We start from the raw sequence: 17,590 nt of genomic DNA, 5'->3' as shown, positions 1-17,590 counted from the left end.
GATATCATGATGAGGCGCAACGGATAAACAAATATTCGATATTTCGCGAGAATGATCTCGAGCCGGCCCGTATAATCCGATGCAATCTACGCTTCCAGATCGGGGGCGGGCGAGCGAATTGATACGCCGAAAAGCGCTTACGTAAAATTGTCCATATGTATGAGAAAGAGAGAGAGAGAGATGGGCTAATTGCCGGCGCGGGGGAGATGATAGCAGCAGCTCGCTGAACGTTGCAAAGAGGACGATGACTATGACGATCCGCCGGGGAGCGGTAATTTATTCGTGGTACGAAACCGCAATTTCGCCCGGAGCGGGAATTAGCAGGTAGTGTCATTATCGGCGATGATAAAGCACGAACGCCGCGGAGTCGCGAGATAATACGGCAATATCAGTCACGATTAAAATATCGACGCGACATCAACGCGGGAGAAATAGAGAAAGAAAGGCAGAAGCGGGACTATCCCGTATTCTATTTTTATTGCGCCGCGCAACACCGTATTTACGGTACTCGCTCGTGGAGAGAGCATTCCCGCCGCAATAGGTTCCCATTTCTGTTACTGCCCTCCTTACGCCGTCGCCGTTAAAGCCGCACGAACGTTACGTGCGTGTGCGTAACGAAGCAGGCAGAACTCTCCTCGCGAGCGAACGAGTGAACGAACGAACGAGCGAGCGGCCCGCTCGAAAGTAGATTCGCGGATCCTCGCCGGCTGGGTCGCCTCGACTGGAACCTGGCTAGCCGCTGCTACCCGAGACTAGACGGTAGATAGATTCCTGCAACCTGGCGTGCGTTCCTATATAGGGTGTCCTGCATAGGACTGTCGCTGCGCGCGGCACTCCTTTCACCCAAGAGAGAGAGAGAGAGAGAGAGAGAGAACTCTCTTCGGGATTCGGGCAGTCGGACTTTCGCCGGACGAAAATTCCTCGAGTCGACTTGTGGCTTCGCCGCCTCGCGGGCAGTTTTTCCTCCCCTCCCTCCTCTCGTGAAATTTCAACGTCGGATATTTCCGCCCGAGTACCGAGGTGAAATTTCTACCGCGGCGAATGGTACCGAGGCGCCCCGTGTGTCGGCGTATGGGACGCGCGTCGATAAAAGAAGGACGCATTAACATTGAAAATGCGTTGGGCGTTACCTGCGTGCGTGTGTGTGTGTGCGCGCGCGCTCATGTCGGGTGCATCGCCGCCGCGCGGCGACGATCCAGAATCGACCCGCTTCGAAATTTAACGGACGAGAGTTTCCGCGCGCGAGCTCTTTCAAACCGCGCGCGCGCGTGTGTGTGGGTGGGTGGGAGCGCGTTTACGTGTGCAAACGTGTGCGTTTCGCCAGCTAACTTTTTCCTTCTTTGTATTTTTTTTTCTATCGCGCTGTTTGATGCGCGCGAAGCTTTGTAACGCAACTCGACGGTTCCGCGTGTGCGAGAAACAGCGTCGAGGGAGACCCTCGGCGAGGAAATGAGAACGAAGGCGTATTCGTGCGCGTGTAATTTTTCTTCTTCCTCTCTTTCTCTTATTTATTATGATTGTAATTATTTTTTAAAATATTAACTTTTCTTTTATTATCAGTCTGTCCTGAATGAAGTCATATTCTAACGCGTGAAACGATGTTTTTCCAGCTGAAGACCAATATATGCAATCGTATGCAAAGCAAAGTCGTCGATTACATAAAATTCGGATTTACATAAAATTCTTTGAGGAAAAATGTAAGTATATTCATTTATGAATCTTTATACGATGTTTTCCAACGATCATATTATAAAAAAGCGGAAAATAAAGATTTTTAAGTAAAATTTTGATATTTTCTCACTCTTCCATTTTAAATGCCAAATGTACATAATTATGTTTCATTCAGAAAACCGTACTTCTCGACGGCTAATTTTATTCGGACAAAAAAAAATTTCATCAGAAACGTTTTTAAGACGATCTTACAAATTACAATATTTGCTCTAATGGGATCGATGTATGGACTTTAAAGAATCAAATGTTGTAAAAAATTTTAAAGGGTGATTTTTATGTTAATTCAAGACGAAAATTTCATATGACCATATCTCTCAGATCTCTATACTATTTTCGATAAAATAAGCCACTTATGAGAAAACAGAACAAATTCAAGTTCTCGTAAACTGCAAATGAATAAAGCCCTTTTACGTTTTATACATGATATAATCAAAAGTACACGGCCGTCAAGGACATTTTACGTCCTTGAAACATACACAAAGTTTCATCAAAATAATGCGAGTGAAATTTTTGGATAAACCAATTTTTTCTTTCAACTTTGGCATATTGTATCTTTGAAACTAATCCGTTTCGGCTGTATGACATTTTCGCCTTGAATCAATATGAGAAATCACCCCGTGAAATTTTTTAGAACACTTAAAGACCACCCTGTACATGTATATTTTTCACGATTATTTGCGTCCGTGCTCTTTGTAACATGTAACTTTACTGGGTGCCAAGTGGGGTTACTCAAGGCAAGGCAAATAAACTCTATATATCTATCTCTCGCTCTCGGAGGAGGATTCACCGAGACAGAAATATTTCGAAGAACACCGTCAGGGTGCGTGCTGAGAACTCTCCCCTCCCCCCTCTCAGCTATGCCGTTACTTTTGAAACATCACTCTGCAAACAATTAGAGACGATTAGCCGTACGAGTTTGCGGGAGGACGAGACGTAGCGAGCGCGCGATGCAACGTCCACGTTCCGAAGTATAATGACGCGATTATTAGGAACGGCGGAGCGTGACGATTATGTCGATACTTGTGATGGTACAAACAAACCGGTCGCTAACTAATAGGAGATTAAGCCGGAGCCGGCGAAGTTCGCAGCGAGAGGTCAAATAGTCGATGATCTCCTCCTCGACCGAGAGAAAGCAGATCGCCGATGCCGTAACAACGAGCCTCGTTATAGAGCGCGCCGGGTTGTTCGACACAATGCTCACGCGCAGATCTTTACGCTTTCACGCTGCGAAACTCCGTTTCCATCCTACGTGCACCGTCGTATTCTTATTCCGTGGAGTCTACGACAGCAACGAGGTGTCCGCGACGCAGCTCGTCGTACGAATCGATGAATTTCTCGCGTTATTCGTCTCTCCTCGGTGCTCTGCCGATCCGGGAAATTTTGTCGACACCTTGTACACTATTTTGTAAGAGAAATTACTTCATGAAATAGCAAATATAAAAATTACTGGTTCGTAGAATGCCGGATTTTTAGTGACGATATTAAGGGGTTCCCAACTAATAAGCTAATTATTTACCAGAAAAAAAAATTTCCGGTAACTTTATCGAATGTTAATTTTAAACGAAATTAAGATAAATATGCATTCAATGTGTTGTAAATATCGAGATGTTATTTATTTTTCTTATTAATGCTTTATTTGAACATCAGTTGAGCTAATAGAAGTAATAATAGAAAGTAATATATAAATATTTAATTATATAAAAAAGATATATATATATATATATCGCGCGTATTATTACAGCACATTGTAAATTTCCTATGGTTGTATTTTCAAAACAAAATGACTAATAATTCTGAAAATGTTGTATAATGTCCCTATTAGTTCTAAATGTCACAGTAGTTTTCATTAAAATCCTAAATATGGTTTTTAGAAGAACTACGTTTTTTTTCTTCATAAAATGGCCTAAAAAATCACTATCTAAAATATCGAACAATATTTAACAAACACACTGTATATATTTATTTGCAAATAAAAATTTGCCTCTAATTATTTCTCCCCATGTGGACACGCGTATCAAGCGCCAAATACGCCTTTCTGACTCTCAAACTGAAGCGAACATTACACATGACGCTCGTATAAGAAAAGCGGAACCTTGAATGAAAAGGGCGTATATTCAGCGTTCACCAATGTGTCCGGAATAAAGCCTCATGCGGTCGTGACAAATTCTCGCTGCACAAAGAGTCGAATGGCCCCGAGTCCGATCGTCCCGTAAAATCGCTCCTTGCCGACCGGCTTGCCGTTACACATCGCGCGCTATTAACGATTCCGGCTATTATATCCCGTATTTTTTCCTCGCATTTGCGAAACGCGCGAGAGACATTCGCGAACTTCACCTTGCCGATTTCGTCCGGTAACCGCAACACACTTTTCGCAAAGGAGATTACACGCATATCCTGCCGCCAAAGGGATGAACAAAGGCGGGACACCCTTTCACCAGGTTCGATTTCCACGGAGGAACGGGATGCGCGATTTATAGCGGCGCGAGCGAATCCGAGAGACGATAGCCGCTCGAAGTTCGCTATTGCGATGTACGCCGTGCAAGGATTCCACGCTGGGCGCGCTAAAAGCATCCCCGAACGTACCCCGGGCGATCGATTTCGGCTGAAAAATTGACGCGACTTGGAAACTGCACTCGCGATACCCGCTCGAAACGCACGCACGCACGCCCACGCGTGCATCGATAATGTATATCCAGTTAAATGCTAACGGACTCGTTCGCAAGCTGTTTGCGAAACCGCTAATAATTTATCGGAAAATTGTTAAAACGTCGCATCGAGCAGCAGCAGTTGCGCGCGCTGCAGGCGAGCGCGCCGCAATTTATGGTTCATAGTTTACGGGATATTTCGCCGGTAAGGTACGCCTTGCGGATTTTCTCAAAGCGGGGAATTCCCCGCGCGAACTTGTAAATTCGCGTCGTTAAATGTCCTGAAAGATTCACGAGAAGACGTGCGTGCATGCGCGCGCCCACCCTCGAGGCTCGATGTCGCGGTACAACGAATTGGATCAATTATCCGAAGTAGAAACCAGAGACTCTCTCTCTCTCTCCCTCGTACATCCAATTTTCAGATATTTATACGACAAAGTGTACTGAAAAAATTACCCATTTAGCTGACTCGAACGAAATTTGGTTTGGATGTAGGCGAACGAATGGTTGATTGTAAGAACCAAAATTTGGCCCTCTGAAACGAGAATGGAAAAAGGTTTGGTGCCGGAAAATCAAATTTTTTGTCCTCACAACCAAGAGATATTAAATATATTCTGAACAAATTTCGCTTAAGTCAACTAAATAGGATTTTCAATGTTCAAATACACACACCGAACGCGACCGTATCTACGAAAAATGATCGCTCGTAGGGCGAACTCAGTCCCGTCTCAGAGCCTGTAACCCCGCCGTCCGCTTCCTAATCGGTCGCGATATCCTCCCTTTCGTTCTATTTTTACGCCGGTGGGCCGGGACTAAGCGCGTCGTTGGGAAGGAGCGCAGGATACAGGAGGAGAGGAGCACACGAGGAGAGCAACTCCGGGCCCGACCTGACGGGGACTGAAACGGGGTGGTAACCTCGGTCGGGGGAGGGGCAGGAGCGTTGTCTCAGCACGGACGGAATCAGTGCTTTCCCCGCCGTCGCCCCCTCGGAAATCGGCGCGGCTCAGAAAACTCTCAAATTCGCCGCTCCCGACAATCGCCTTTGTGTTCCTTTGTTGCGCGCACGCCACCACCGCTGCCTCTCCCCGATTCCGCCATCCGCGCGCGCGGCCGTAAATATTCCATCGCGCGGAGGAGCCGTACGACGTAACGGAATCGCCTTTCATCCCGCCCGCGTCTCACCCGCCCGCCGCGTTCGGGATTCGCATCGCGGTGTGCGTTCGATATTTCCCCGATCGCGTCATTCCCCCTCGTCACCCTCCGTGTCATTGTCCTTAAAACGACTAATTATCGTCAACGGTGAAATTCGACCTAATTTCGTCGACGGGTCGACGAACGAGCGCGATTGATACCGAGTGCATAATTTTGTTCAGAGCGACGCGAACCACCGTCGTCGCCATCGTCGATGTTTGTGTTCGCCGAGTCTAAACGCGAGAAAGTACCGAAAATCGAAAGCGATAATAACGAGCGGGAATAGCGGGGTATAAGATGCAGTGAATCTATCCCCCCCCCCTCTCTCTCTCTCATGCAACGGCGGACGGGATCCGATCTCGATTAATTGTTGATATTTCAATAAGCAAATACAATTACCGGACAACGCGATCGGCGAGTCAGCGCGCGCTATACGACGGAACCACCTCAAAATATCTTTATCCGCGTGCTTTATTGGCAACATGAGAAGATGATCGGACACTTTTAACGCGCGCGGCAATGTCAATGGCAACGCCGCTAACAACAAGAGCAATGAAATCGCGAACACCCGGTACACACGCTGGTGTAGCTGGTGAGCCGCAACGGTTTACGATCGAGTGTGTTTCCTACGAGTTTTCCACGTCGCGAAGAAAGGAGTCGGAAAAGCCGGGGGGAAAAGCGAGCAGACGAAATAATACTCGAAGGATCCGAGAGAGTCGACGCGTGAAACCCGTTTTTTTCTCTCTCTCTCTCTCTCTCTCGATTATAAAACAAGTACGCCTCTAGTGATACGAGCGATTTCGTCCAACTAATCGGCCAGCTGTTCCCCGCAGATTCCTTAACCTTGAGAGAGAGAGAGAGAGAGAGCGCATAGCGTTCGTCTTTTTTCCACATCGTGACAATCGCGTACGTAACAAAGGGCGTAAAGAAAACGACGCAGAAGCAAAACTCGACGGTGTTGGCCGCCGCGCGAGCGAGGCCTCTCCTTCTATAGTTTTAACTCGCGTCCTCGCGAGTCGGTGCAAGGCTTTCACCTAGGCTGGGCGAGATCCCTCCCTTCCCGTCGCGGCTTCCCCCTCTCCCCTCTCACTTCGCGGAGCACCAGTTTCAGCATAATCTAGCCGAGTGACTCCGGCCGGCCGAGGAGCCCGCCGCCGCGTGCCTGACGTACCTACGCTTGCGAACGGGGAGTCACTGGAACGCCACGACGTGGCTGCGTAAAGCGCGCAGGGGTTCTCTAAATCCGCGCTCGAAGAAACGCTCGCGGCAGAGACTTCTTTTTATTCGCGAGGTCGACGGAGACTCGAGAATGTCTCGAATAATTTCGGACGAATTGGAAAGAAGGAAAGAAAGAAAGCGAAACGGTGAGAAGTTCCCGTAAAGAATTTCGAAAGAATTCACAACGCGTCGAGAACTCTCGTTCAAACGCACGTGACCCCGAAATAGCATGAGCTAGAAGTGAAATCGCATGCAGACGAATTCTGGTTGTTGATTAACAGTAAAATATTTTTACTTGCAAGGGGTTTATTGCTCGAGTTTAGAAAATATCGAAGCTTCGAAACATCGGAATTATAAGATTTTTTAACTATATAATCTCTGGATTGTACCCTCCGAAGCTTCAAAATTATCGAAAATTGACAGTTTTAGTTTTTATTCGCGAGGTCAACGAAGCAGCACCTCTGCTCAGCGACGGAAGCTCGAATTTCTCGAATAATTTCGGGTGAATTAGAAAGACAAAAGAAGGAGAAAAAGAAAGAAAGCAAGCAAGCAAAAACGCGAGAAGAAGAAGCTCCAGCCGGAATTCAGAAAAAATTCGCAACACGCGGAGAGCTCTCTCGCTCTCGAGTCACACGTGGCCTCGGAATCACACGAGTTAGAAATGAAATAATATATGCAGACGAATTCTAATTATCAATTAACATTAATAGAATATGCGATCTGACACGAGGTGGTCAGCCGGTTAACAAACCGACACGGTCATGTTTAATAATCACTTCCGATCGACGACTCACTCCCCCGTTAGGTGAGCGCCACAATTTTCGGGCATGCTATTCTTCTCGGCGCCGCTTAATCTCGGCAACCTGCTACCGCCGCCTGAGACGTGGTGTATTCGATAAAGTAGTCCGATCGATTCGCTTGATTTCCGGTGCACCGGCGAAACGTAATCGCGACACGCCGTTGCTGCCGGGAGCTGCGAGTTGAAGAGGCAGAGGAATGGAAGAAGAAGAAGCAGAAGAAGAAGTAGAAGAAGTAGTAGTAGTATAGCAGAAGAAGAAAAAGACGGATGAGCCGACTCGCGTGTATGCAACCTTATCCATGAAATTACACCTTTCAGCTCTACCTTGTATTATTGCAAAAAGCAACCGCAGCTATGTCAAGGATATCGATTCGCCGAGACGTAGTCCAACGAGGAGGAGAAACTTCGCCCCTGTTAATCACCTGGCGAAGCGTTTCGTTAAGCGGCCGCGCGTAATGCGTTTTCATTTTTGGCTGGCGACGACGCGCCAAATTGAATTCCGCCGTTCAGCGAGCCGACGCGTTTCGTCGCGCGGTCATCCGGCCTGCACAGTCGCGACGTTCATTTATTTTCCCGATCAAGATTCTCTGCCAACCGGCCCCGCTAATCGACCCCGTCGTTGTATTATCCGCGCCGTAACCGTCTGATTAATTTCATCTCGACGACACCGATCGACAACGCGGCGCGCGGACCCTCACCGTCGAAATTGAGCGCCACTGCGTAAGATCGTTTATTCTTATGTGCCAACGCTCGTTGAGCTTTACCGTGATAAAATATACGCGAGAGAAAGAAAGAAAAGAGAGAGAGAGAGAGAGATTGTGGAGCAAAAAGCACCGGCAATTTCTGACCGGTGGTTTTTGTCCCGCGTACGGAGAACGGTTTCTTCGTAACGCCTCTCTGTCGAGAGAGAGAGAGAGAGAGAGAGAGAGAGAGAAACTCCGCAAGTTGTGTGCACATCAACGACGTTACACGTCGTCTTAATTAAGCCCAATGGATCGTTACATGTTCCGCGTTGTCAGTTTCAGACACGGCCCTAGCCTCGGTCAATCCCGACGTGCGCTTCATTCACAGAGACATGGAGGGGGGGGGGGCACTTGGGATTGTTCACGCTGAAATTGAGTTCTGCAGAAAGAAAAGAGATTGTAAATTGGCTCTTAATTAATTTTCACTCATTCTACATAATTCACCGATGTATCCTGTGTAATACAAACGCGAAATTTGGATATTATATAAATTAGTTAATTGATTATATAGCGTGTTCCTTAAATACACAGCCGTACTCGAGGAAGCGATTCTTTAGTTTATTTCAAGACACATGTTTGTATGAGCCTTTTTTTTACTTGGAACAAACCGAAGAATCGCCTCCTTGGATATGACTGGGTATTTGAGGAACATCCTGTATAAAGTGCGCAACCTAAGCTTCGGAATCCTCGGCGGAGATGCAATTTCCTCACGCGCTGCCTCTCCTTCCTGTGTTTTTATTTTATGCTGCTCTTGTTTGCCAGGCCTTGTGGTGTCTTCTTATTTATTTAAAGCGCACGAGGAATCGGGTTATCGCGGCGGATAGAAAACGAACACGGACGTGTACACGTTCGAATATGTTAATAAATTCAAAACGACCGGCGAAAGGTACCTACCTACTAATCGCGCACCTTCACGCGGATTTGTGATATCCACGCGTATCTATGTTAATCTGATCGCGCTAATCCGACGGATCGTCCGATCGCGCCGACTTATCGCGCGTATCACCTTCGGGCGCTTCCCTCTCTCTCTCTCTCTCGCTCGTTTGCGTCGGCTCACCCGACGGGTTCTCGGCGGCCGGCGCGGATAAAAATTGAATATCAAACCGAGAGGATCCGCGCGCGCGATAAATTATTGCGCGTATTACTGTTCACGACTGACACCCAATTAAATCCCATTAAACCGAACGCGCCCGGCACAAAGAAACGTAACGCGGATGTCATTAGCCACTTTGCTGCCGCCGCCACGATCAAACAGAGCTTTTTTAGATTTTGCGCGAACCTGCGCGTCGCGCGTTTAATCGAATGAAACACATTGCGGCGGAGCGCTTCGTCGAGGGGGCCCCGCCGAATTAGCTCGCGGCGAAGTCCGGGGTCTCATAAAGCTTCGAAAAAGCCTGCCTTTGTCGGAATTCAATGGAATGCGGCTGTTTTAAACAGCCCTCCAACTCTGCCGATCTTTCCCTATTAAATTTAATGGGCTTTATTCGCGCGTTGCGAAAACTACATGTGTCACATGCACGAACGCGGAACACGTATGCGCGCGGATCTGCCTTCTTCCCCTTTTCTCTCTCTCTCTCTCTCTCTCTCTCTTTCTTTCTCTTTCCATTTCTCCTTGTTTCTCTGAAAGATGGAGAAAAAATATCACGATTCGAAGAACGAGAAATCGCCGCTCTTGGATGATCCTGCACAACGACGCGCGACACGGTTGGACGCGGTAAACGTCTGTCAGTAAATAGGAGAGCGCGTAGTATGCAAGAAATGTCGATGACGCGTAAAGAATCGAAGCGATTCCTCCGACGCCAGCAGTCTCTCGCCCGATAAACGCTCTTAACTGGGCGATAAACGAGTCGTTTTATCGTGACTGCACTCTTGATGGACGGAATAAAAAAAAAGGAGGAGGAGGACGGGCACGCGTCTCGCGCGCGGAGTGCAGCAGCTTCGACCGAAGCACCCATGTTACTCGGATACTGATAGAGCACGGGACGCGAAACGCTATCTATTCCTCCCGATGCACTCTTGCGTTTAATCCTTTGAGGCCTGATGTACATAGTAATGTATTAACTTTCCTCAAATCTTGTCTGTCGGTGAAGCAATGGTTCCGTCGATGTAATGTTACTTTCCGACCGTGTCGCGCGTCGTCGTGCAGGATCATCCACGATTCATCCGAAATTAATTTTTCTGTACTCTCCGTCTTGACTCGTGAAATAGTGTCTTTCCAATTAAAAATGACTACATGCAATCGCATGTAGAGCAAAGTCGTCGATGCTTGGGTTTACATAAATTGATGTTTTTCGATTGTTTATTCCTTTCCGAAAAAAAGGTGTGAAACCTTTGAACTCGAATGTACCGGAGTATTTGAAGCCTCTTTTTCCGCGTTGTTGGTCGGTTGTCCCGAAATCTCGACACGAGTCATTGCTTACTTCGATTCGTGGCTATCAACGCGAGATTACGCGTTTTTTGACAGTAACAGGTATTTTTTTCGCCAACAAATCTTAGTCTGGCGTATATTTAGTTATAACTGAATTTTTGAGTAATATAGCTCTATGGCGCGCGTTTCGTGTTACGTCGTGTTATAAACAAACGAAAGATAAATATTTTTTAAATAAAACAATTTTAATACCTCCTCATTTTTATACCTCAAACACTCGATATATATAAATGTGTACATTCAGAAGATCTCGACGGTCAATTTTACTCGAACAAAAAAATGCTCATCGTCATTCTTTAAGACGATCTTATAAATTACAACGTTTTCCTCCAATATGACCGCTGTGCGGGCCTTAAAGGGTTAAAGATGCGTACAAAAGCTAGCGAACGAATAATGTATTCACGTTCAAACGCGCATGAACTTTCTTCGAAACCATTCGAAAAGCCGCCTTACGAGCAAATCGGCCCGAAATGTGCCGTTCAACTCTGTCGCATTTTCTAAAACGTAACACCGCAAATTCGCGAAAATTCGTTCGTTGTTCCTTCGCCAAGTGTACGCGCGCACCTTAACGCAACTTATTAGAATGGCGTCAACCATCAATCGGCGGCTGTTTTCGCGTCCAATCCTCAGCACCGTAACACGTGATATATTTTGTTATTTGTCATATTGTGGTTGAAAGAAGCGAAAAGAGATCTCGCGGCTCGTAAGATAAACCGTGACGGAGCGCGGCGACATTCAGAGGTGAGGCGAGGAGGAGCGCGCGCGCGCGTTGTACGTTCGCAGTGACGTTTAGGTGTACTCTGTGGGAACGCGGCGTGCACGACAGAAAAATGCGTCTGTCTCGCCGTTAGCCTCGTCGTCCGGCTGCGTGCGTCATTCCGTGTGTGCGTGCATACGCGAGTCGGCGGCGCGCGCGTAGAGCGAGATAGAGTGCGAGATAGAGACGGGAGAGGAGGAGAAAAGCTGGCGGTGGTGGCGGTGGAGGAAGAGGAGGGAAGCGCGAGATGAGGAAAGATTCTAAGCGTATGCAGGTAGTAGACAGACGCGTGCGTACGCTTGTGTACCTAATCGACTTCAGGCACGCACGCACGCACGCAGCAAGCTTGCTTTCTCTCTCTCTCTCCCTCTCTTTCTTTCTTTCTTCCTTTCTTTCCTCCTTGTTCCTTCTCGCTCATATACGTTTCCTTCGAAGAAACGGTCACGTTTGTTCGAAAAGCCAGTGTTGTGTTGCCACTACGGCCGATACGGCGCGCGCGAGACCTCGCTCGGTCTCACCTTCGCGAAACAAACATCGGCTGACACAGTTTTCTCGGCGGCGAGGCGACCGGCGGCGGCGCGACACCGCACGTTGTTGCGCCTTCCTCGCGCGACAAGTCTCCGAGGCGAAAGGAATGTTACGCGAGCGAGAGAGAGAGAGAGAGAGAGAGAGAAAGAACGATCACACCGTTCTCGCACGCGCCTTCTCCTCCTCTTCCTTCTCTCTTCTTTTTCCTCCGCTTGTTCCTCCCGCGCTCGCGAGAAGGGTCGGGAGGAAGGAGGCGGGAAGCGCCGCGATTTCCTCGGAATTTTCGTCGAGCTGCGCTGCCGTGGGTTCTACCTCGATAAACACAGCTCGACTACATAACGAGAGAATGAAATGTCCCTCTCGCCTTGTGCGAAGACACGAGAATCCGCGCGATGTTACACGCAGGAACGAGAGAAAGATCGAGCCAAAGAGAGAGAGAAAAGAAACGACGGGACACGGCGTGTCTGCCTGCCCGTGTGTTCTCGCCCTCTCTTCGCTCTCCTCTCGCGGTCACTCCTCGTCCTCCTCCCCTCCTCGTTCCTCCCACTCGTTGCTCTCTCTCTCTCTCTCTCACAGCTTACGCATCACACAGACAGAGACACGCTCGCTCGCTTCGCTCTTTTCCTCTCCGTCTCGCGTACGGTGTACGGCGTACCGTAAGACAGTTCGGAGGTCTGACGTGAATCAGGCATGACATTGGCTACGACAAAACAAACCTCAAATCTCACTGACGTGCGGATAGATACCCGCGTAGTCACACGCACACCCGACAGAAAAAGAGAGAGACATACAGGGAGAGGGGGGGTAGTCTGGCAATACACAACAGCAGCAGCGCGCGCGAGAGAGCGACTACGACGAGACGACGTCGACGATGGCGCGAGCACTGGCCGCGCGAAATATAGGTTAACGTTCGGAGGCGACGTTGATGAGAGCGGGTGGTCGCGCTCCCGCGGTCGGTCCCTCGCGTCGTCGTGACGTGACGTATCTCTCTCTCTCTCTCTTTAGCGCGCGCGCGCGCGCGACGATGCCGGCGAGAGAGAGCGGGGCCCGTTGTCGTCCCGTTTTCGCTCGCGAACTCGTCTCTCCCCCTGCCGTTCGCGGACGTCGCGACGTCGACGTTCCCTCGGTCGGGTCGCTCGCCGGCGGACGGGCCGGGACGATCCGTCGCCGTCTCACGGGGGCCATCCCGGCCGCGAATCGAACGACGACGATCACTCACCAGTGCGAAGAAATTCGTGTGGCAGTCCTCCAGGCTGGCGCCGTTGGTTTGATGCGACGGATGCGTCATGGCTTCTCCATCGTACGCCGCGCACGCATTAGTCTACACACACACGCGCGCGTCCGGCGAGAGGTCGTGCCTTCGACGTCGAGAGATCCCGGCGGGGGCGATCGCACTCGCGAGAAATCCGCGGCTACGGCGGCGAGCCGCGCTTCAATCACACGACTCGTGCATTTAGGAGGGTTTTCACTTCTCAATGGCGACCGTAAAATGGCGGCGGGCGGCGATGGGAAACAACAAGCGCAGCCGCCGGGCGCGCCCTCTAACGCTTACTGCCGCAGTTCCAGTTCCCCTCGACGGCTATCGCCGCCACCGCCGCCGCTGCTGTTACCGTTGCTATTGCTTCTATTGCTGTGGTTGCCGCCACTACCACCACTACTACTATTATTGACAACACCGTGTCAGCGGGACGACGACGACGAGTGTGAAGAAGATGGCGGCGCTCATCAGGCATGGCTTGTTCGCCAACGCTCTCAAGAGTACCTCGATTATCGTGCGCACCGCCTGTAACAAGGTCAGTGAATCACTCTCCCGACTCTCGCAGCACGCACGCACGCACAGAACACCGAATGCACGCCACTATTCGCGCGAGGCCCGCAGCACCACGTCACACGCCGCGCGGCGACGACGATCGCAATAATGACGACGACGACGACCGAGACAGCGGTTCCGTCGCCGCGGCGGCGGCGGACTCGACACGAGCGCGGCGACCAGTCGACACGCGCGCCACCGACATTAACGAGATCGTCATTTTTCCAGGCGAAGGAGTTCCCCCGCACCAGGAAGCTGGTACACGTGCGGGCGAGGATCAACTCCGTCGGGGCGTCTTTGGGCGCACGCGGGTAAGCACATTCGGCTCGCGCGATCTACGACGAGCGTCGCCGGCGAACGCTGAAACTCGTGTTCTAACGTTGCCGCTGCCTGACTGACTGAGGCTACACCGCGGCCATATTGCCGTCTGTCACCGCTACCGCCGCGCCTCGGCCAATCGCCCGGCGGATCTGACAGGTCCTCAGTGCCGTGCCATTGCCCTCGTTCCCGAAAATTCGCGAAGAATGTCGCGCACGGTATCTCGCGAACGTCGAACGCACGCTTCTTTTCGCACGGTCCGACCCCACTCGGTGTTGAATGCGCGACATTTACCGCGCACAGGTTGTACTCATGATAATCCGGGAAACTAAAGTCGCTGCAAAATTTAACGTTCCTATGATATTTCACACATTTTTCGAGAATAAAGGCTCAGTTTCGCGTACACACACAAGGTTTGTTCGTTTTCGCTGCACCACTGAACTAGCGCAATAAGTTGAAGCGAGACAAGTACATGTTTACTCACTTAAACTTATTACACTAGTTCAGCGGTGCAGCGAAAACGAACAGACTTACAGTCACCGACTCGGAAAAAGTGCAGGCACTTTTTCCCATGGAGTTCAGCCTGCATCCGATATGCGCGCAACGAGTTTTTCCTGTTCTGAAAAAAAAAAAAGAATGGGAAATGTGCCTTTCCCCATTTTGGACGTGTCGGGAAATTCGTCGAGAAAATTCCTCTCCGCCTTGAAGTGCAGGCAAGGGCGTTTGGCGACCGTTGCGAATGCGCCGGCACTGGCCAACACCGATCGTAACATTCTCGAGAGAGAGCACGCGCGATGGCAGCACCGTACAATCAGTGGACATCGATCTCCTCTCCCCCCTCCTACCCCTTTCTCTCGGCGCTGCGTCCCCGCGCGGCCTCTCGTGCGCGCGTCACGTCGGATATCGTCGCGAAAGAGCAATCTTTTCGCGGCTGCGAAAAGTTTTGCGCGAGTTTCGCCGTGACGGCCTCTGCCGTGGGAAGATGACGTTTAACAACTCGAGTAAGCGGAGTCGCGACGAGGCGCGTTCGTCGCGGCGAAACGCGACGGATAATAAAGACATTTCTCCCGATCCTTCTTCTACCGCCCTCTCTCCCCGTCTCCTCATTTTTCTTTCGGCAAATATTAAATCGATGAGCTCATCTCGAGACTGTCTTGAGAATCCGTATTTTTGGGAAATTCAATGTCAAGGAAGAAGGTGGTGTCGTGGCTCGCCTTTGTATTTTGTACAATTTTGTTAATAATCGATATTTTTAATCGAAACTGTAACGATCACTTTCGTCAATGTTTCAAAAGATCGATTCAATGTTTCTTGCTTATTGGGAGGACCATAATATCACCTTTTCCTCTATGTGTCATGAAAACTATACACATATTTGTGGTCCTCGTTTTTGCTCGATACAAGTATGTCCACAGTTTGAAAACATGCTCTGCGATTTCGTTGCAAAGTTCATAAAATTCGCGATAACTTATATCTTGCCGATGTAAATAAAATAATCACACACGGGACGATTGCTTTTTGACAGTTACTTTAGATTGGGCAATCGAGATTTTCTCCCCACCCTCGGTATTATAAAGATTTAAAACAGGATTGATAGGACACGAAAACGAAATATCGTGCGATATATCGTGTGTGAATGTTTTTCAGATTTCTGAGGCAACAAAAGTCTTACGAACCGCCCAAAGACGCGTCCGAGAGATTCGATAAGCTCTGCGAGAGCCAAGCGATCTCTTTGGACGACAATGTGAAATTAGAAGATCCCAATATGCGTTTTAAACTTTTCGTCGCCTGCGAGGAGGAATTTCAACATAACGTGCCAAATTCGCAGCTTTACACCATCGAGAATATCGGTTAGCGAACACTTTCGTTACTCTTTCGTGCTTTGCGCTCCAACCAAGATTAATAACGATTGAATAATGCCCGAGTGTCGCATAAATTTCGCAGGGGACTTGAGACAATTTTATCTGACACCGGTTGACTCCGCGACACCGTACGAGGCGTTGGGTAGGATGAAGTTGCCTGAGAATCTATATGTTCAAAAAGAGTATCATCGGTTCCATCCAGGTGAGACGTCTTCTATACGTATAATTTTTTTCTTTTTTTCATTTTTCCATTTCTTTTCATAAAACACTTTGTGCAACATTTCAGCCTATCAATCGATTGTGTATGTTAGGTTGTGATTTTTTCATTAATATTTCTCTAACATATCGCAAAACGTTCTTAGAGATAAACTAATCGGCATGCTTCCTAGAGGTAACTTTCACCAACTTTCGGTTGATTAATAATCAGTGATTAGCTCAACGGAATTGATAAATTGGCCAATTAGCTGAACTGATCAATACGATTGGTCAATTCCGTTGAGTTGATATTCCGATGGTAAAAACAGATATAAATCGTAAATGTTTCGTGACTGGGCACGTATTATGGACTCGTACGGAATTGATTCCGATATCGGAAACGATCAATTTTCTATAAAATACAAGGGAAAATCTAGGCAATAAACTGAAAGTTCCGATCGATTCCGAACAAGTCCATGATACGCGCTCTGGTTTCGATTACATCGTCTCTGTAAGTTAAATGTATTATTTATTTTTTATATTGTAAGAAAGAAAAGAAAGAATTATTATACTTTCTCGTTCATTTAACAGAATAATAACAATGACAATTCGTATCGTCCATTATTATTATCGTCATTTATTATCAATATTATTGTATTGTCTCGTGACGATCATAAACGCTGTCGCATTTTCCCCGATAGATACCGACACAATGTTCAACGGCAAGACCGCCTTCCCGAAGAGCTCGACCATCGTGACCGGTCTCAAGTACAAGAAGAAATACCCCGGACACCAGCAAGAGAATCCATGGTTGGACGAAATGTTGAAAATTTAACATGCTGAAAGCTTTAACTTTCATATGTATCATTAATAAACTAAACGTCGACTAAACCGACAAAACTAGGAATGTCACGAGTTGATGAATTTCTTACACGACACGAATTGCATGTGCGGTGCGAAATCGGAAGCGTGATTTCATCGATCCCCTTGCGAAAATACGGGGCGATATTTCTGATCGCCGTTCGCGCATCGACGGCTTCCGTGGAAATTAACAGTCGCGGCGCATCGCCGTAATTGAGCAGCTTATTTCCCTTGAGGGCGTTCTGAGCGCGCGTATTTTTAAGAAAACCGGACATTATGGCCCCTATTCTCAGCTCACTCTTGCCGATGAAAGCGCCTTGAGTGTGACCTCTCAGCCAATCGGGAGGTTTCTAAGCCACTTTAGAGGCGCTTATCAATAAGTGAGTTGAGAATATTGAGACCCACGTGGACGTAATTTCACGTGATCCCCGTTATTTCCCTCTTTCCCTCGATCGCATTCTGATATTTAAAAATCAGTATTGAGAATCTACAGTAGAACGCGAG

The 17,590-nt window shown here is 48.5% G+C and overlaps 2 protein-coding genes across 2 annotated transcripts in view; one reads left to right on the top strand and one right to left on the bottom strand.

The window, feature by feature from the left end:
• LOC106746655 (mediator of RNA polymerase II transcription subunit 13) overlaps positions 1-13,328 on the bottom strand; it is a 41,119-nt gene extending 27,791 nt beyond the window's left edge. The window contains exon 1 of the mRNA XM_014623451.1: positions 13,260-13,328. Within this exon, the coding sequence (XP_014478937.1) occupies positions 13,260-13,328 (69 nt within the window). The remainder of the gene's footprint in view (positions 1-13,259) is intronic.
• LOC106746756 lies at positions 13,085-17,132 on the top strand. The gene is made up of 5 exons (XM_014623740.1): positions 13,085-13,833; positions 14,079-14,161; positions 15,816-16,018; positions 16,113-16,232; positions 16,927-17,132. The coding sequence occupies exons 1-5, from the start codon at positions 13,753-13,755 to the stop codon at positions 17,058-17,060; spliced, it is 621 nt and encodes a 206-aa protein (XP_014479226.1). The 5' UTR covers positions 13,085-13,752; the 3' UTR covers positions 17,061-17,132.
• Positions 17,133-17,590: the final 458 nt, after the last annotated feature.

This window comes from Dinoponera quadriceps, unplaced genomic scaffold, assembly GCF_001313825.1.
Source record: "Dinoponera quadriceps isolate SergipeBrazil2010 unplaced genomic scaffold, ASM131382v1 scaffold1565, whole genome shotgun sequence".
NCBI lineage: Eukaryota > Metazoa > Arthropoda > Insecta > Hymenoptera > Formicidae > Dinoponera > Dinoponera quadriceps.
Note: the sequence above shows the minus strand (reverse complement) of the source record. Positions and strands in the feature narration are given on the sequence as shown.

Excerpts from the sequence above, each read along its gene's own strand:
- LOC106746756 (XM_014623740.1), top strand. The coding sequence starts at position 13,753 with ATGGCGGCGCTCATCAGGCATGGCTTGTTCGCCAACGCTCTCAAGAGT. Across the intron at positions 13,834-14,078 it reads TGCGCACCGCCTGTAACAAG|GCGAAGGAGTTCCCCCGCAC; the intron begins GTCAGTGAATCA and ends TCATTTTTCCAG. Across the intron at positions 14,162-15,815 it reads GCGTCTTTGGGCGCACGCGG|ATTTCTGAGGCAACAAAAGT; the intron begins GTAAGCACATTC and ends AATGTTTTTCAG.